This window comes from Sphaerodactylus townsendi, linkage group LG04 (assembly GCF_021028975.2).
Source record: "Sphaerodactylus townsendi isolate TG3544 linkage group LG04, MPM_Stown_v2.3, whole genome shotgun sequence".
In the NCBI taxonomy this organism is placed as follows: Eukaryota; Metazoa; Chordata; class Lepidosauria; order Squamata; family Sphaerodactylidae; genus Sphaerodactylus; species Sphaerodactylus townsendi.
Window position 1 is genome coordinate 148,315,412 of NC_059428.1, and position 20,204 is coordinate 148,335,615.

Consider the following 20,204-nt stretch of genomic DNA (forward strand, 5'->3'; position numbering starts at 1 on the left):
AGAATAAATATTGACACACACAAATATCCATTTATGAACTTTTTAAAAATGTGTGTGTGTGTAGATACATATATATACCTTCAGTTCTGATCTATCTATCTATCTATCTATCTATCTATCTATCTATCTATCTATCTATCTATCTATCTATCTATCTATCTATCTATCTATCTATCTATCTATCTATCTATCTATCTATCTATCTATCTATCTATCTACCTACCTACCTACCTACCTACCTATCTATCTATCTATCTATCTATCTATCTATCTATCTATCTATCTATCTATCTATCTATCTATCTATCTACCTACCTACCTACCTACCTACCTACCTACCTACCTACCTACCTACCTACCTACCTACCTACCTACCTACCTACCTACCTACCTACCTACCTACCTACCTACCTACCTATCTATCTATCTATCTATCTATCTATCTATCTATCTATCTATCTATCTATCTATCTATCTATCTATCTATCTATCTATCTATCTATCTATCTATCTATCTATCTATCTATCTATCACATTTTAAAAAGAATTTCTATTTGAAATTCTATAAAATCTCAAATGAATTCTAATGATCAAATGCAGTAATGCAGAATAAAATATTGACACACACAAACATATATATCCATTTATGATCTTTTTAAAAATGTGTGTGTGTGTATGGAGATACATATATATATCTTCAGTTCTGATCTATCTATCTATCTATCTATCTATCTATCTTATCTATCTATCTTATCTATCTATATCTATTCCATCTATCTATCTATCTATCTATCTATCTATCTATCTATCTATCTATCTATCTATCTATCTATCTATCACATTTTAAAAGAATTTCTATTTGAAATTCTATAAAATCTCAAATGAATTCTAATGATCAAATGCACTAATGCAGAATAAAATATTGACACACACAAACATATATATCCATTTATGATCTTTTTTTTTAAAATGTGTGTGTTATTAGTATGGAAGATACATATATATACCTTCAGTTCTTGATCTATCTATCTATCTATCTTATCTATCTATCTATCTATCTATCTATCTATCTATCTATCTATCTATCTATCTATCTATCTATCTATCTATCTATCTATCTATCTATCTATCTACCTACCTTACCTACTCTACCATACCTACCTATCTATCTATCTATCTATCTATTCTATCTATTCATTCATTCTCCATCTTATCCTATATCTATCTATCTATCTATCTATCTATCTATCTATCTATCTATCTATCTATCTATCTATCTATCTATCTATCTATCTATCTATCTATCTATCTATCACATTTTAAAAAGAATTTCTATTTGAAATTCTATAAAATCTCAAATGAATTCTAATGATCAAATGCACTAATGCAGAATAAAATATTGACACACACAAACATATATATCCATTTATGATCTTTTTAAAAATGTGTGTGTGTGTATGGAGATACATATATATACCTTCAGTTCTGATCTATCTATCTATCTATCTATCTATCTATCTATCTATCTATCTATCTATCTATCTATCTATCTATCTATCTATCTATCTATCTATCTATCTATCTATCTATCTATCTATCTATCTATATATCTACCTACCTACCTACCTACCTACCTACCTACCTACCTACCTACCTACCTACCTCCCTATCTATCTATCTATCTATCTATCTATCCTATCTATCTATCCTATCTATCTATCTATCTATCTATCTATCTATCTATCTATCTATCTATCTATCTATCTAACTCTATCTATCTATCTATCATTCATCTATCTATCTATCTTATCTATCTATTCACATTTTAAAAAGAATTTCTATTTGAAATTCTACTCTAAAATCTCAAAATGAATTCTAATGATCCAAATGCAGTAATGCAGAATTTAAAATATTGACACACACACATATATATCCATTTATGATCTTTTTTTAAAATGTGTGTGTGTGTATGGAGATACATATATATATACCTTCAGTTTCCTGATCTATCCTATCGATCTGACCCGACATCTATTTTGAAGTTCTATAAAATCTCAGATGGATTCTAATGATCAAATGCACTACAATGCAGGAATAAAAATGTTGACACACTGAAACATATATATATCCATTTTATGATCTTTTTAAAAAATGTGTGTGTGTGTATGGGAGGAATGCATATATATACCTTCAGTTCTGATCTATCTATCCTATCTATCTATCTATCTATCTATCTATCTATCCTATCTATCTATCTATCCTACCCTACCTGCCTGCCTGCCTACCTACCTACCTACCTACCTACCTACCTACATCTATCTATCTATCTATCTATCTATCTATCTATCTATCTATCTATCTATCTATCTATCTATCTATCTATCTATCTATCTATCTATCATTTTAAAAAAAAAATTTCTGTTTGGGGATTCTATAAAATCTCAAATGAATTCTAATGATCAAATGTCGCTGTACGTGGGGATAAAATATTGACACACACAAACATATATATCCATTTATGATCTTTTTTAAAATGTGTGTGTGTGTATGGAGATACATATATATACCTTCAGTTCTGATCTATCTATCGATCGACCGATCTATTTGAAATTCTATAAAATCTCAGATGAATTCTAATGATCAAATGCACTAATGCAGAATAAAATATTGACACACACAAACATATATATCCATTTATGATCTTTTTAAAAATGTGTGTGTGTGTGCTATGTGGGAGATACATGTATATATATAATACCTTCAGTTCTGAACCTATCTATCTATCTATCTATCTATCTATCTATCTATCTATCTATCTATCTATCTATCTATCTATCTATCTATCTATCTACCTACCTACCTACCTACCTACCTACCTACCTACCTACCTACCTACCTACATCTATCTATCTATCTATCTATCTATCTATCTATCTATCTATCTATCTATCTATCTATCTATCTATCTATCACATTTTAAAAAGAATTTCTATTTGAAATTCTATAAAATCTCAAATGAATTCTAATGATCAAATGCAGTAATGCAGAATAAAATATTGTCACACACAAACATATATATCCATTTATGATCTTTTTAAAAATGTGTGTGTGTGTATGGAGATACATATATATACCTTCAGTTCTGATCTATCTATCTATCTATCTATCTATCTATCTATCTATCTATCTATCTATCTATCTATCTATCTATCTATCTATCTATCTATCTATCTACCTACCTACCTACCTACCTACCTACCTACCACCTACCTGCACATCCTATCCTGCTCTATCTATCCTCTATCTATCTGTCTATCTATCTATCCTGATCTATCTATATGTAATATCCTATCTATCATTTTTTAAAATTTCTATTTGAAATTCTATAAAATCTCTGCATGAATTCTAATGATCAAATGCAGTAATGCAGAATAAAAAATATTGACACACATATATATCCATTTTATGATCTTTTTTAAAATGTGTGTGTGTATGTGATATATATACCTTCAGTTCTGATCTATCTATCTATCTATCTATCTATCTATCTATCTATCTATCTATCTATCTATCTATCTATCTATCTATCTACCTACCTACCTACCTACCTACCTACCTACCTACCTACCTATCTATCTATCTATCTATCTATCTATCTATCTATCTATCTATCTATCACATTTTAAAAAGAATTTCTATTTGAAATTCTATAAAATCTCAAATGAATTCTAATGATCAAATGCAGTAATGCAGAATAAAATATTGACACACACACATATATATCCATTTATGATCTTTTTAAAAATGTGTGTGTGTGTATGGAGATACATATATATACCTTCAGTTCTGATCTATCTATCTATCTATCTATCTATCTATCTATCTATCTATCTATCTATCTATCTATCTATCTATCTATCTATCTACCTACCTACCTACCTACCTATCTATCTATCTATCTATCTATCTATCTATCTATCTATCTATCTATCTATCTATCACATTTTAAAAAGAATTTCTATTTGAAATTCTATAAAATCTCAAATGAATTCTAATGATCAAATGCAGTAATGCAGAATAAAATATTGACACACACACATATATATCCATTTATGATCTTTTTAAAAATGTGTGTGTGTGTATGGAGATACATATATATACCTTCAGTTCTGATCTATCTATCGATCGACCGATCTATTTGAAATTCTATAAAATCTCAGATGAATTCTAATGCTCAAATGCACTAATGCAAAATAAGTACTGAGACACACACACTTTTTATATGAGTGTATATGCGTGAGTGTAAGCTCAGAATTGGAGATACATGTTACATATTTATATGAGGTTTTTTTATAGAGAGAGATTCGTTTTCTCCATGATTGTTCTGTTTTACTGGTTCTTTGTTATATGGTTATTGTCTTAAAAATATTCTTAAATGAAAAACTGGGCCTCCCGTGACCCCGCCAAGCAGCAGCCCCAGATGTCACAGCTCCCTGCCCAGGAGCTCTTCTCTCCCCCTCCGGGCCGCGCTGGCGGAGCGAACACGCGTGTCGGGCGCCCGTGTGAAAGGGACGGCGCGCGTGTCAGGAGGAGGCGGAGGAAGAGGCCGGGCCGGCGCCGCTTCCCCTCTCCCCTCTCCCCCCGAGGGCCGCCCCGCCTCTCCTCTCTTCTGAGCCGCGCCGCCGCCGCCGCCGCCGCCGCCATTTTGGGCCGGGCCTAGTCGGGCCTAGCCACGCCTGGCGCAGCCGCGGCCTCGCGTGGGCGCCGGGCCCACCCAGGGGCGGAGGGCGGCGGCGGGGCAGGTAACGGAGGGGGCGGGAGGGGAAGGAGGAGGAGGCCTCTTCGCCGGGGGACAACCGGGAGAGGGCAAGTGGCGCCGGGGCGGGGGGGGGGGGTCTCTCTGACTCTTTGGGGGGCTTTCTCAGCATTCCCCCTCCCCCATATGTAGGAGGGGTGTCTATTGCAAGTCTATTGCAAGTTGGGACAGGTGGGAGGGGGGGGGGTGTCTATTGCAACTCTGCAATTACAAGCATGAGACAAGTATGGGTGGGGGGTTGTTTTGGGAAGGGGGGGTTCCCAGCCCCACACTGCAGGGGGAGTGCGCCAGCCTCAACCTTTGCAGCCCCCCCCCCTCGCCTGCAAAGGGGGGGCCCTATTCCCCTTGGATCGCCCTAAAATCTCTTTCTCTTAAGTCCACTGCTGTTTTCTTAATGTGCAAACCTGTCTCCCACACTCCACTTTTAGTGTAATGTTTATTTTGGTTGAGGCATAATATAATGCAATATTTACTTATATCAGGCTTTCAGGGCCGGAATCACTAGGGTGGTGTTGTGGGTTTTTCCAGGTTGTGTGGCCGTGTTCCAGTAGCATTTTCCCCTATGTTTCGCCTGCATCTGTGGCTGGCATCTTCAGAGGATCTGATGTTGGAAAAGCAAGTGGAGTATATATTTACTACCATCAGATCCTCTGAAGATGCCAGCCACAGATGCAGGCGAAAAGTCAGGAGAAAATGCTTCTAGAACATGGCCATGCCAGCCTGGAAACCCCACAATACCCCACTTATCTATCCTTAATTAAAAGTTCATTCTTTTCACAATGTAATATAGCCAACACTTATTTATTCATTCTTTTCTTAATATATCCCACACTTACCTGTCTTATCTTTAATTGAAAGTTCATTATTTTCTTGATATACTATAGCCAAGACTTACCTGGCTATCTTTATTTGAAATTTTTTTCTTAATATATCCAACACTTCCCTGTCTAACTTTCACTGGACTTTCTTGATAGAATATATCCAGATCTTACCTGTCTATTTTTAATTGAAAACTTACTTGTTTTCTTAATGTATAGTCTAAGCCACATTTATCTAGCTGTTATTTAAAAACTTGTTGGTTTCTTTAATATATAACATAAATAACATGTAATATATATGTTACTTAAAGTCCATTGTTTTCATAATGTATAATGGATGCAATACTTCTCTATCTTTTAAGTGGAAGTCTGTTTTTGAAATGTACAACCTTTTAAAAATTTGAATATTTATTGTTCTTTAAATATATCCAACATTTGCCTATCCAACATTTGCCTAACCCTAACTCCACAACACTTATCTTTTGTTTTTAATTGACAGTTTACTGTTGCTTTCCTAACACGAAAGAGACAAAACACATATCTTTTGTTTTTAATTGACAGATTACTGTTGCTTTCCTAACATGAAATAGACAACGCTTGAGTATATGATAGGCTTTCCCATCCGTAATTGTAGTCCTCTCCCTAGAACCAAGCAAAAGGGAGTTGGGGAAAAGAAAAGGGAAAAAAGGAAAGAAAATCAAGAAAGAGAGCACTATATTTATATCTGAGTTCTGAGAAATCTTGCTTAATCTGACTCCCTGAGTCTAAAGAGGAACATAATGATTTCAGATGGGGTAGGGGGTGAAGAGGGGGAAATGCAGAAATAAAGGTCTGTCTGTTGCTGCAAAATTAATGTTCGCTCCCACCTGCCAAAGCAGAGAAGCTGGAATAAATGTCAGGGCACCGCTGGACTCGTTAAATTATTATTGTGTATTACTGTGGTTCGGAAGCTGCCCCGGGTGAATCTTTGCTGGGAATAACGGGGTGCAAATATTTTAACGCAACAGATATTTAACAATACGGAAGTATTTAAATAACACAACTGTGTATGTCTGGGGTACCGTTCTTCAGTGAATTGTGGGAGAAAAGGGAGGGGTCAGTTCTACTTGTTTTTACTGCTGCAGGCTAGCTGTGTAATTGCACTGGGGGAAATAGGGTTTCTCTGTTTCATCTGATTGGGGGTGTGTTTATTACCTTATCTTCAGGCATAGCATCCTGTACGGAACAGGTTTTCCTTGACTGGATGTAACAAAGGCGTCATAATAAGGTACTTTGTGTGTGTGTGTGTGTGTGTGCGTGTGCGTGTTTTAAATCGTGTTTTGTATTGTGTGCTGCCAAGAGAAAGACGGGGTGGAATTTATTTTTAATTGAAACCCAGCAGAGTGAACTGAGTAGCAATGTCTCCATCTCTTCCCCTTCGCTCGCCGCCTCCACACAAAGAGGCACGCGTTTCCTAGTCCATATATTCTGGGCGACTGAATCCTGATTTAGATTTTTTTAAAAAAATAGCTGTAATACCCTTTCAGCTTCTTGCCCCCCACTTCCAGAAGCTCACGGCATGTAACATTTTAATCACGTTCTCTTAAATATTTCATTACCTAGTTGCAATAAAACAAAATATTTGTCTTGTTAAACGTACCAGCAAAAGACTCCCCCATCAGCTAAACAATAAGGGGTTTTATGGTCATTGGGAAGGTGTGGAGGTGTTAGAAGTTTCTTTTCTTTCCCCATCAAGAAAGAACGGGGATAAGGAACCTTCTCTTCTGGCAGCAGCTTTTCCAAAGGAAAACCATAAAGGTAGTCGGGGGGAGGGGAAAGAGAATGCCCTGGCCTTCCATGTCTCTCTGTCTGCCTTTTTACTTTACAGAAGCGAAGGGAGGACGTTGTTTTCATTGTTGAATGGCGCTGGAGCAAGCCTGTCTCCTGCCAGCCGGGGCTGATGGCGTTCGGCCCCTCTCCATTGTCCCTCAGCACAATAACAGTGGCGTAGCAGGTTGTGAAAGGTCTTGCTGGAAACATCTTGGAAGCTTTAGGACCACTTGTTTTTGGTTTTTCATCCCCTGGTGTCTGAAAGCTGTTATGGTTCTGAACCTGACGGGACACCAGTTGTATGCTTGGCCTTTCAGACTCTGCCCCTGTCAGCTGGTCTGCCCCGACACCGTACAACACATTTTCTTCTATTGCTCATTCCATGATGAAATTCAAACTGTATATAAACCCTATTTGAAGACAGAGGGCCAAGTTTTCTGATAGTTCCAAGCTGATCTTCCTACTAAATAGCCCCATCTTTGAAATGTGCAAAAGTATAGCTAAATTTTCCATCTTGCAAAGAAAGGGTGCTAATTTTTATTCTGGTCCTTTTAACAATTGTATTCACTCTTTCCTTTTAACTTCACGCTATATTGTACTGTGTGATGTCTTTTGTGTATTTTAAATCTGTGTGTGTGTGTGTGCGTGTGTGTATTTGGGGGGGTTGCCTATTATGTAATACTTTATAGCAGTGATGGTGAACCTTTTAGAGACCGAGTGCCCAAATTGCCACCCAAGACCCACTTATTTATTGCAAAGTGCCAACACGGCAATTTAATCTGAATGCTGAGGTTTTAGTTTAGAAAAAACGGTTGGCTCCGAGGCATGCGTTACTCGGGAGTAAGCTTGGTGGTAGTCGGTGGCTTTGCTTTGAAGCAACCGTGCAACTATTTCAACGGGTGAATCATGATCCTATGAGGGTTTACTCAGAAGCAAGCCCCATTGCCAGCAACCGAGCTTACTCCCAGGCAAAGGATCATGCTTTAGTTCTTCGCATGAAAATCAATGGGGTTTAACAGCGCTTAACAGGGTTACCTACGCTGCTCCCCCAAAACTAGGTCTTAGGTTTAATGCTAACAATCGAGCCCAGTGGCCCAGGCCAGCCTAGATGTGTGTGAGAGGGTGGGGGCGGCTCTGATTGCGCGTGCCCACAAAGAGGGTTCTGAGTGCCACCTCTGGCACCCGTGCCATAGGTTCGCCACCACTGCTTTATAGCCTAGATGCCAATAAAGGCTTTGGGAAGATAGAAAGATGTTTGGCATTCAATCCAGCAAAAACATTTGCTTCGTCGGCTCAGAGTGTGGCGCGCGCGTGTGACTTCATAACCAAAGCCATACAGCGGCTAATGTGCGTTTCCATAGTGCCGCAAGAGAAAACGAGCACGCGAGTGTTACCCTGTAGGCTGTGAATTATGTTCAGTCGATTTTTACTTCCCTGGGCTGTGTGAAGGGTCAGAAGCCAAATGCTGACCTAGCCACTCTGTAATGGACTCATCCCTAACATTCCTCAAGTTTGTGTTGCCCTGTGTTCCGAAGAATTCTTGCACAACAGATGCTGTTTCTCTCTGCTGGTCTTCTGAACTCCCAAATGGCTTGCATTTAGAACATGTCCAAAGTTCATGAATGAGTAAATGCCCCAACAGTGTCTGTTAGCTTTGCACGCACTTGGTTTTCTACTCTTCTGTCTGTTACTAAAGATGTGCAGTTTCTGAGTTATTCCGTGCTTGGCTTTTGCAGTTTTCGAGGTCTGTGGGGACTAGCCCCGGCTGGATTCAGTGTAATAGGGATGCGAAACTTAAGGATTTGTTTACGGTTTATATGTCACTGTAAACAGTTAATCTTTTCCCAAGGCTTGGCAAACTGGCCAAGGGTGTAGCAATAAATACCCGGATCGTCTCCACCTTTAGAAAGTGTGTTTTCCTACTCGCAAGATGGGTTCTGGAGAAAGTTAGCCTGTTAATTTTCCTGAACAAATATCAGTAGCAAAAGGCTGACAACATATACGTGGGTCCAATTGTGAGCATGTTACTTTTTAAAGTAGAGTTGTTTGAAGCTGGCTGAAATCTTGTTGTGTTTCCGATATAAACTGTCTTAAAACTGCTAAACAGGGATGTTTATAATGGGGGGCGGGGGGGGGGGGCGGTATAGTGCACTAAACTCCACTAAGTTGGCATCCCTTTGCTCACGTGTCTGTTAACGTGTCTTCTTCTTCCACAGGTAAAGGTTTTGTGTCAGCGAATGCGGGAAACAGCATTGCTGCTTCGTGGGAGCAAACGGCAAGAGGCTTCCCGCTCCGTGCCAAATCTGCTGAGCAGTTTTCATCGGTCGCGTTGTTATTTGTAAGTGGGGTTTTTTTGTTCGTTTGTTTTTATGGGTAGTTCGAAAGCCGGTTAGGAGTCAGCTGTTTGCATTAACAGCAGTCTGGGAGTCAGGAACCCTTCAACCTTTCACGGTGTGAGTGATGGGGACAGAATTAACAGCAGAAGTTGATTCGCTATCCCGTATGAAAAAACCCGATTCACGCAGGCAAGGTACCGAAATCGCAGATGGTTCTTCACAATGTGATTCTTGGATTCTTGCTCCCGAGCACCTACTCTCATCAGCACAACTTGGAGGGAGCAAACCTTTACGTTTCTTCAGGTCACGGACGGATGGAATCCTTTCAGCGGAAATATTGAAATACTCCGTGTGCGTTTGCATGTGTGTCTTTCCCCACTTAAACTATTAAAGCTTGCTTTAATAGCTTCTGCGTGGTGTAGTGGTTCAGAGCAGTTGGATTCTAATCTGGAGAACCCGGTTTGATCCCCCACTCTTCCACCTGAGCTGGGTGACCTTGGGCTAGCCACAGTTCTCTCTGGGCTCTCCCAGCCCCACCTGCCTCACAAGGTGCCTGTTGTGGGGAAAGGAAGGGAAAGGAGCTTGTCAGCCACCTTGAGTCTCCTTACAGGAGAGAAAGGTGGGGTATAAATCCAAACTCTTCTTCTTCTTCTTCTTCTTCTTCTTCTCGTTTCGCAGTGTCATAGAAGCAGGAAGACAAAGCAGGATTTAATGTTTTGTGTGGCACCCCATGGAATAGGATCCACCATGAATGTAACCAAGGGTGGTCTGGTGCTCTTCTCGGCCAATTCCAACCCGTCATGCATGGAACTATCAAGAAGAATCTCTGAGTAAGTATAGTGGTCTGGAGGGTTGTGTGTTTGTGATGCCCTTTGGTGGTGCTTCGCAGCATCTTAGGTGTGCTGGCAGGCTTGGGTACAGAGTGCAACCGTTAGCAAGTCGAGCGTTGAGTTCCTTGGTTAATGCTTGACTGCCGTTCGCCAAGATAAGGTCGTATTCATCCTCCAGGGTCAACATAATGTGAGTTTTTCTGGTTGGGCACCAGGGAAGAAGGGAAAAGCAGAAGGAATCTGACACACGCGTTGGGCAACTGAAACTAGGAAACAAAACTTAGGACGATGGCCACCTTCCGCCAATGGAAGAGTCACCTAAGTTTGACAAAGAGCCTGGAGCAACGCCTCAAACTCTGCCCGGTTTAGGGTTAGGTTTTGTGGGAACAATAACTGGAAACTGTGATCCACAAAATGTGGGACCAGGTTTAAAAATGAGCCCGGCGCCTCAATTTATGGACAGATTGAGGCCAGTTTTAAAGCATCTTTTGTAGTAAATTGTCTTGTTCCCCGTGGCTCAAGAGTAGCCGCTGTCGATGTTCCCAGGGTGGTTTTTTTCAAGTTTGTTTCTCCGTGGTGTTGTTTCTCCCTTGCCCTGACACGGACCTCTCCTTTCCCTCCCCCTTCAGGCGCCTCGGAATTGAGATGGGGAAAGTCCAGGTTTATCAGGAGCCAAACAGAGGTGAGAATAAAGAAGAGCTATTTCCCATCGTGGCGGACGCTGCTCCTTCACGTCGTCTGCCCACCGGCATTCGTATCCTTTGCTCCCTTTATCAACTCTCCAACCTATTCTGTGCTATGCAGATCGGGGTGGCTGTTCCCTGGTTTTACCTGCCCCGCCCCAGTTCCTGCTATTGGCCATCCCTTGGTCATTGGCGCTGCATCACCTCGCGAGCGCAGACAGGGGTCTGGCAAGCAAGGCGAGTGGGATCCAGTTGGGTGTTGGGTCTCAAACCCTGAAGCAATAAACTGACTCTGGAGCGTTGATCAGTAGTGTTTATGGAAAGACATTGAAGCACCCAGCTGGACACAGCCAGTTCTGGGGAACCTGGCTTTGGCTACCTGTTTTATCCTGGAGTCAGTCCCCCCTCCCTGTTTCTTAAGGAATGTGAGAAAGTTAGTTTGGAGCCAGGGTGCCCCAAGGTCGGCGTTAGACAGAGATAAAGCCACCTGGCATCCTGCTCCATGGGACAGTGGAAACAACTCTGTCTCCCGTGAGACTGAAGTGTCGGGGGTAAGCCTAGTTATCTAATTAGCGAGTGAAGCCATAAAGCAAAGATCAAGGGAAGAATGTCCCAGGATAGCAGCGATATCATATAGCAGGCTGGTTGCGTATATCTTGCAGCGAGGTAGTTACATACATCTTGTATGTTACATACAGCCACATGCGGCGGTTAGGAATGCATCTCAATCACCCGATACAGTCCCCCTGGCGTTGGGATGGTTTGCCTGCTGAAGGCATGTGGTCTCTTTTGGCAGAAACGAGGGTGCAGATCCAGGAGTCTGTGCGAGGGAAAGACGTCTTCATCATCCAGACGGTGTCAAAGTGAGTGACGACGGATCTCAGTTCGGGAAGAATTCCTGAGGTGCTCCCGTGCAAGACGTTAAAACAGGCCAGCAGGGCAGATCTGTGCTCTGCCTGCCATCTTTTAATGTGTGCTTCGTTGTGAACTTATTTCCTACATTTCTGGACACTGAAACACAGCTTCTTCGTTGCAGGGATGTGAACACAATCATCATGGAACTCCTGATCATGGTCTACGCCTGCAAGACCTCCTGTGCCAAAAGCATCATCGGCGTGGTCCCCTACTTTCCGTACAGCAAGCAGTGCAAGATGCGCAAACGGGGCTCCATCGTCTCCAAGCTGCTGGCCTCCATGATGTGCAAAGCAGGTGAGAAGATTGGGGTATTCATGCGTCCTTCCAACATGTAAGGAATAGTTTTAAGCATCTCTCTGTGCAGTAGGAGAGGCTTCTGTTTCAAGCTCGACGTGGCTCAGGAATGGTGTCTCTGAAGGACCATCTTCTCCCGGACGTTCCTGGACAGATGAGAGAGCTGGGCCAAAACTATCAAGAGGGTAAACAAAGGGAATGCTGTGGACATGGCCTACCTTGATTTCAGTAAGGCAAGGTGCCCCATGACGTTCTTGTAAGCAAGCTAGGGAAATGTGGGCTGCCTCGGAGACTAGGACACAAAGTAATGGATTCAAGGTGCAGGAAAAGAGATTCCACCTAAACCTCGGGAAAAACTTTCTGACCATCAGGGCTGTTCGACAGTGGAATGCCCTACCTGGGAGTGTGGTGGAGTCTCCTCCTTTGGAGTTTTTTAAAGAGACGCTGGATGGCCATCTGTCAAGAGTGCTTTGATTACGTGTTCCTGCTTTGCAGGGGGTTGGACTTGATGACTCTTGTGGTCTCTTCCAACTCTATGATTCTATTATTTTTAACCACTACACCACTCTGGCTGTCAAGGCACAATTTTGCTAGGTGCCAGGGAGTACCTAACCGTCATTTGAAATTTAATAAATCTGCAATGGGAAAAGCTTGTCTCATGCGTTTTGAAGTCCGAGCCACTTTGGGAGAAGGGGAGAAAAAATAATATCTGTTCTACACCAATATTTGTCTTGTTTCTTATAGATAGAATGGGATTCTGAAATATTTATTTCCTCTCTGCTTTCCCCAAGGTCTGACTCATCTGATCACTATGGACTTGCATCAAAAAGAAATCCAGGGCTTCTTCAACGTCCCGGTCGATAACCTGAGAGCGTCGCCATTTTTGCTGCAGTACATCCAAGAGGAGGTGAGCCATACCCTGTCTTCAATCTCCAGGTGGGGCGGTTTGGGTCACGCAAAGATGGTTGGTCTCTCTCCAGACACCCAACACAGGAGCTGAGAAAGAACGCCACCTGTTTGCGCCAGAGGTTTGGTTTTCTTCCTTTAAAACAGCAAATCTTACGCGTCCCCCGAAGATGTGAGACATAAAAAAATAACTTTCTAAACATGTCATTACAGATTCCAGACTACAGGAATGCTGTGATTGTGGCCAAATCGCCTGCCTCTGCGAAGAGGTTGGTAATTGTTTCCTGAAGTCCTGCAGTTATTTTCTTCACAGCGTAGCGGCTGGGAGAATGATATGCGCACTAGGGTATCCCTGGTTGGATCATCTCTGTCCTGTGAACTCTCTAAATGGCCTTGCAGGGTGGTGGGGTGCGGGGGGGGGGGGGATCTCTACCTCCGCCTGCGTGCAATATGGGAATGATAGCGCTGATCTACTTTGAGTTTGTGAAAAGAATTACAAGAAGCTTATTTATGATAGGGACAATATACTTCAGTCTTGGCCTGTCTACACTATGTGTCTCTTTCTGGGCACAATTCTGAGTGCTAGTGTTGATCTTTAAATTAACTTCATAGAATCATAGAGTTGGAAGAGACCTCAAGGGCCATCAAGTCCAACCCCCTGCCATGCAGGAATACACAATCAAAGCACTCCTGACGGATGGCCATCCAGTCTCTGTTTAAAAACCTCCAAAGAAGGAGATTCCACCACTCCCCGAGGTCGTGCATTCCACCGTCCAACATCCCTTACTGTCAGGAAGTTTATACTGACAGTAATCTCTTTTCCTTCATCTTGAACTCACAGTAGTAAAAACGAGTGTCAAAACAAACCGGCTGTCTTTTTGTTTTTCTTCTGAAATGTACTTTAAAAATATTCTCCCTTAACCTGTAGGGCGCAGTCGTTTGCCGAGCGTTTGCGGTTGGGGATCGCTGTCATACACGGGGAGGCCCAAGATGCCGAGTCGGACCTGGTGGATGGACGTCATTCGCCCCCCACAGCCAAAAACGTTGCTGCCATTCACCCGAGCTTAGAGATCCCAAGTAAGTGACCGTGGGTTAAAGGCGGGCTTCTCTGTCAGTATATGGGCATCCCAAATTGGGGGCTGGAACAGACAGTGGTTGGTCTGAAGCTTGCCCCAGGTTCCATCTGCAGCATATCCAGTTGCAGGGTCTGGCAGTAGACTCCCAGAGGGTAGCTGTGCACATGGTGGTTACAGAGACCTTCCTTCCTTCCTTCCTTCCTTCCTTCCTTCCTTCCTTCCTTCCTTCCTTCCTTCCTTCCTTCCTTCCTTCCTTCCTTCCTTCCTTCCTTCCTTCCTTCCTTCCTTCCTTCCTTCCTTCCTTCCTTCCTTCCTTCCTTCCTTCCCTCCTTCCTTCCCTCCCTCCCTTCCCTCCTTCCCTCCCTCCCTCCTTCCTTCCTTCCTTCCTTCCCTCCCTCCCTCCCTCCCTCCCTCCCTCCCTCCCTCCCTCCCTCTCTCCCTCCTTTCTTAACCACTACAGCAGTGGCATAGTGGTTAAGAGCAGGTGCATTCTAATCTGGAGGAACCAGGTTTGATTCCCCGCTCTGCCGCCTGAGCTGTGAAGGCTTATCTGGGGAATTCAGATTAGCCTGGGCACTCCCACACACGCCAGCTGGGTGACCTTGGGCTAGTCACAGCTTCTCGGAGCTCTCTCAGCCCCACCTACCTCACAGGGTGTTTGTTGTGAGGGGAGGAAGGGCAAGGAGATTGTCAGCTCCTTTGAGTCTCCTACAGGAGAGAAAGGGGGGATATAAATCCAAACTCTTCTTTCTTTCTTTCTTTCTTTCTTTCTTTCTTTCTTTCTTTCTTTCTTTCTTTCTTTCTTTCTTTCTTTCTTTCTTTCTTTCTTTCTTTCTTTCTTTCTTTCTTTCTTTCTTTCTTTCTTTCTTTCTTTCTTTCTTTCTTTCTTTCTTTCTTTCTTTCTTTCTTTCTTTCTTTCTTTCTTTCTTTCTTTCTTTCTTTCTTGCTTGCTTGCTTGCTTGCTTGTTTGCTTGCTTGCTTGCTTGCTTGCTTGCTTGCTTGCTTGCGTTCTTTCTCTGTCTTTCTTTTTCTCTTTTTCTCTCTCTCTTTCTATTCAGGGCGTCTTCCAGCAAACATTGCAATAAATACAGTAAAACAGATTAAAACCCAGTCTAAAACAGACGGCGTTACAATTGTCAGGTGCTGTACAGAAATTGAAGAGGGGTCCTGATCTCAGGCTTATGGTTTAAAGGAGAGGAAAGAAATGTAGGAAGAGAGATAGTTGTTTCAAAGTGACCAGAACGAAGCATCAAGTCGAGATCTTGGCTGCTGACGGGGTAACTTGAGGGGGCGCTGAGCATCCCTCCTGTGACCCATATTTGTGCAAATGTCATTTCTGTGTTTGCAGAGGCTGGCTGTTTGGGTGTGGTTCCTTCTTCAAATATATGAAAGCCATGCCATTTGAGTTTTTGTTCTGTTTGACAATTGGTCCTGGTTTTACTTTGACGGACTGAAAACGTAGGGAGGGAGGGTTGGCATTTTGTAGGTAAAAGGAGCCTCTCAAACGACAATTAGAGTGTGACATGCATTTCCCTTCCTCTCCTTGCCTCAATCAGTGCTGATTCCAAAAGAGAAACCGCCCATCACTGTTGTCGGAGACGTAGGAGGAAGAATAGCCATCATAGTGGTACGTAGCATCTGTGGCCCCTTTCAGCGCTATAATTCTAGCACAGGATTGCTTTCACACTTGACTCCCGAACCTTTTCCTGGGGGGTCGCTTTCACAATATGCTGCAAAGTAAGAGTGCCTCTGAGCTCGTGCCGAGTGTCGTTCGGCTTCCCGCTGCATAGCCCTGGCCGGCCTCCTTGTTGCTTGGGGTGATCTGGTTGTCGTTCTTCTGTTTCCTGTATGAACCAGGACGACATCATCGACGACGTTGACAGCTTCCTGGCCGCCGCCGAGACTCTCAAAGAACGAGGGGCCTACAAGATCTTTGTCATGGCCACCCACGGCCTCCTTTCCTCGGACGCCCCCAGGTTGATAGAGGAGTCTGCCATTGACGAGGTAAGATAGTAGGCTGGCCCCATTGCAGAATCCTAGAGAAAGGTGGGGTAGAAAAATTACCCGAGGGGTTCTACACTGTGTTGGAAATGTTACTTTGAAGCTGAGGGGATTTACGTGCGAGTAAGACGAGGAGCAGCAGTGGCGTAGGAGGTTAAGAGCTCGTGTATCTAATCTGGAGGAACCGGGTTTGATTCCCCGCTCTGCCGCCTGAGCTGTGGAGGCTTATCTGGGGAATTCAGATTAGCCTGTCACTCCCACACACGCCAGCTGGGTGACCTTGGGCTAGTCACAGCTCTTCTGAGCTCTCTCAGCCCCACCCACCTCACAGGGTGTTTGTTGTGAGGAGGGAAGGGCAAGGAGATTGTCAGCCCCTTTGAGTCTCCTGCAGGAGAGAAAGGGGGGATATAAATCCAAACTCTTCTCTTCTTCTCTTCTACGAGAAAAGGCGGAGGCGCTGGGGAACGCTTAGTCTGGAGAAGAGGAGGTTCATAGAATCACAGAGCTGGAAGATACCCCCAAGGGCCATCAAGTCCAACCCCCTGCAATGCCAGAAAACACAATCAAAGCACTCCTGACAGATGGCTATGCACTGCCTCAGAGGGTGGTGGTGTCTCCTTTGGAGGTTTTTAAAGAGAGGCTGGATGGCCATCTGTCAGGAGTGCTTTGATTCTGTGCTCCTACACTGCAGGGGTTTGGACTTGATGACCCTTGGGGGGTCTCTTCCAACTCTATGATTCTGGTCCTGTGCCCTGTGGTCACTGCCTCCATTCTTCTTCTGTTCCTCACAAAAACCACTACTCGTTATAAAACAGTTTATTTCCCACTTTTAAGGTGTTGGTCCCACAGCACGATGCTAGAAAAATAAATGACCGAGAAACCGTAACTTCTTCCCGGTTTCTGACATTTCCTTTATCTCTCTATCTCTTTCCCTCTCTCTTTTTCTCTCGCTAGGTGGTGGTCACCAACACCATTCCGCACGAGATACAAAAACTCCAGTGTCCCAAAATCAAGACTGTGGACATCAGCCTGATCCTCTCCGAGGCCATCCGCAGAATTCACAACGGGGAGTCCATGTCGTACCTTTTCCGAAACATAGGCCTGGATGACTGACCGTGCCTCGGAGGCTTTTGCAAGAGAAAAATTCAGGGGCCAAAAACGGAACACGGACCGTAAATTTCAAACTGTGAATCTTTGTGGCTTCATCCTTTGTATTTCAACGGAATCCTCCCTCTTCCCCCCCCCCCCCACACACACACATCTCAGCAGTTGAGTTGCTCTCCTCCCGTGCTTTAAATTTAGTAACGAGATTTTTGAGAAGCTATTTTTTCCCCCTTTGCCATGTTTGTGAAAAACCAGACTGGACCAAAAAAAGAAAAATACCCTTCAGGGGAAAAAAATTAGCCTCCGTTAGGTTAGCTGCGCTCCTTTACAGGCAGTTGCGTCTTTGGAGAGAATGGTGGTTTGTGAAAGAGCTTTTTTTTCTGCAGGAGAACAATCCCAATGTCAGGTAAGCAGGTTGGTCACCCGGCATGAGGTCCTTTTCTTAATGAGACGCGTAGAGGGGTCCTTGAAGAATCCACAAGCCAAAAGCTTTCCCTCGCCAGACGAAGATCGCAAGCGAGAGTTAAAGGGATCCTTTGCAAGAGTTCCTCCGCCCCTCACCGGCTGGCTCTCGAGCTGCTTCCGTCTCCTTCTTGGAGGCCTGTGTTGAACTTGGTGGATCGTGCCGGAAGAAAACGCACGCACAACACTCCGGAGGAACTCGGCTCCTCGACGAAGCGTTCCTCGTTTCCCAAACCGCTTGTGCAGCCAACTGCTTTTGCAAGGGCTGGTTGACGTCAACGCCTCGCGTCTGCCAAGCCAAAAAATAATAATTTTGTGCCGTTGTCTGCGATTCACTGTCTCTTTTTTCTGTAGAAATGCTTTTATAGGAAAGGCGTATGGAATATGCACCGGTATTTATTTTCTGTGACAAAATAAAATCTGGGTGTTTTTTTTTCCTGTGTGTGCGTGTGTGTACGTCAGGTTTGAAAGAAATAGGCACGTGAATGGTTGTTGTCTAGATAATATTTCGAACTCAGGGGCGCTGGGGCCTCAGATCTTGATGGAACTGGAATGATGTGGGATTTCTGGGTTTATGGCTTAAAACTTTTGGACAGGGTGTCGCCTAGACTTGTCCACCTGTCTTTCTACGAGTGCGAAGCCCAGCCACCCAACGGATCCTTGGGGTTTAAACAGTTAAAACAAAACATAGCAATTTTCATTTGTCTGGACAATTCAATGCACAGCTTTTAACACCTGCACTATAAGTAGGGCCTTCTATGGATTTGGTATAAACTTCTGTACCTTACCTGTCCTATGGGTGTTGGTCTCTAATGGGGCTTGCAAAACCAAGCACTTCGTTCTGTCAGGGTAAATCAGAGTAAACCAGCTTCATGGGGCAGGAACGTGGAGCAGTAGAGTCCCAGGTGTGGTCACAATCGGTCAGGAGGCAGATCCGGCACGGCAAACAGGTTCCAAAGGTAGAGAGGCACAGGGTCAAAACCAGCCCAGAAGACAACCAGAGCCAAAGGCAATAGGGTTGCCAACTCTGGGTTGGAAACTTCTTGGGAGATTTTGGGGGTGGAACCTCAGGAGGGCAGGGTTTGAGGAGGGGAGGGGCTTCAACGGGGTGTAATGCCATAGTGCCTCCCTTCCAAAGCAGCCATTTCCCCCTGGGTAACAAATCTCTGCAGTGTGAAGATGAATCTTAATTCTATGCTTTGTGGTTGGCCCCTCTAAACTTTGCGACTGGAGTGGCCCCAAAGAAGGCCCTGCACGTCTGCTTGATGTAAGAGATGGGGACAAAAATATTCTTTCCACCCAGTGCTGCATGGTTGTGTGTAAGCCGGAAGCTTGTATGTGAGGTTCCCTTCCCCTGAGGGCTGTTCACCCCTGGGAAAGTTTACAATCCTTTTCCTTTGTCCGCTGATGCTTCCGAAGCCAATGCCATGCGAATATCTCCAATACTACCACCTCCTGAGACATCAGACTTACTACTGCGTCTACCGTGTACCAAGCTCTTTAAATTGTTGAGTCTTGGAATATTTCAGCGTACAGAATTCCAGGACACAATGCACAATAATCATGTTCCTTTAATATCTAATGGAAACCTAGCATTCAGATTAACAGACTGCTTGAAACGCTCTGTCAGTCCTAAGCAGAGGCGTTCCTCCCATTGGGCAAAGTGGGCAGCTGCCCAGGGCGCCACCTTGTGATGGGCGAAAAAATTGCAGGTTCGTTTGTGGGGGGTTTTGTATTTTCAGAGTTATTTCCGTTTTTGGCCTGCAGGGGTTGCAGATTTTAAGCTAGCAGCATCAAAATTTCAGGGATTTTTTGGGAGACTCTCCTGATGATATGACCTGGGTTTGGTGAGGTTTGGTTTAGGGAGTCCAAAGTTATGGACTCCCAAAGGGAGTGCCCCCATCCCCCATTGTTTCCAATGGGAGCTAATAGGAGATGGGGGCTACAATTTTGAGGGTCCATAACTTTGGACCCTCTGAACCAAATTTAACCAAACCTGGGTGGTATCATCAGTAGGGTCTCACGAAGATACTCTGAAATTTTGGTGCTGCTATCTTAACAATTGCACCCCTGACAGCAGGCACCCCCTAAATTTCCCCAGATTCGCTTTTTAAATCCACTCCCTGCCAATGCTTGTTTTCTTTTTTCTTTTAT

At 43.5% G+C, this 20,204-nt stretch overlaps 1 protein-coding gene across 2 annotated transcripts; it reads left to right on the plus strand.

Moving 5' to 3' along the window:
- Nucleotides 1-4,504: 4,504 nt before the first annotated feature.
- On the plus strand, nucleotides 4,505-18,485 carry PRPSAP2 (phosphoribosyl pyrophosphate synthetase associated protein 2). Of its 2 annotated transcripts, XM_048494538.1 has the most exons (13): nucleotides 4,505-4,802; nucleotides 6,840-6,901; nucleotides 9,660-9,781; nucleotides 10,458-10,609; nucleotides 11,239-11,291; nucleotides 12,089-12,155; nucleotides 12,329-12,501; nucleotides 13,293-13,408; nucleotides 13,621-13,676; nucleotides 14,336-14,484; nucleotides 16,040-16,110; nucleotides 16,341-16,487; nucleotides 17,439-18,485. In XM_048494538.1, exons 4-13 carry the CDS (start codon nucleotides 10,491-10,493, stop codon nucleotides 17,595-17,597), a joined length of 1,110 nt encoding a protein of 369 aa, XP_048350495.1. In that variant the 5' UTR covers nucleotides 4,505-4,802; nucleotides 6,840-6,901; nucleotides 9,660-9,781; nucleotides 10,458-10,490; the 3' UTR covers nucleotides 17,598-18,485. The 2 variants fall into 2 exon arrangements, with proteins under 2 accessions (XP_048350495.1, XP_048350496.1); XM_048494539.1 differs by lacking the exon at nucleotides 4,505-4,802 and having other exon boundaries at nucleotides 5,462-6,901.
- The last annotated feature ends 1,719 nt before the right edge of the window (nucleotides 18,486-20,204 follow it).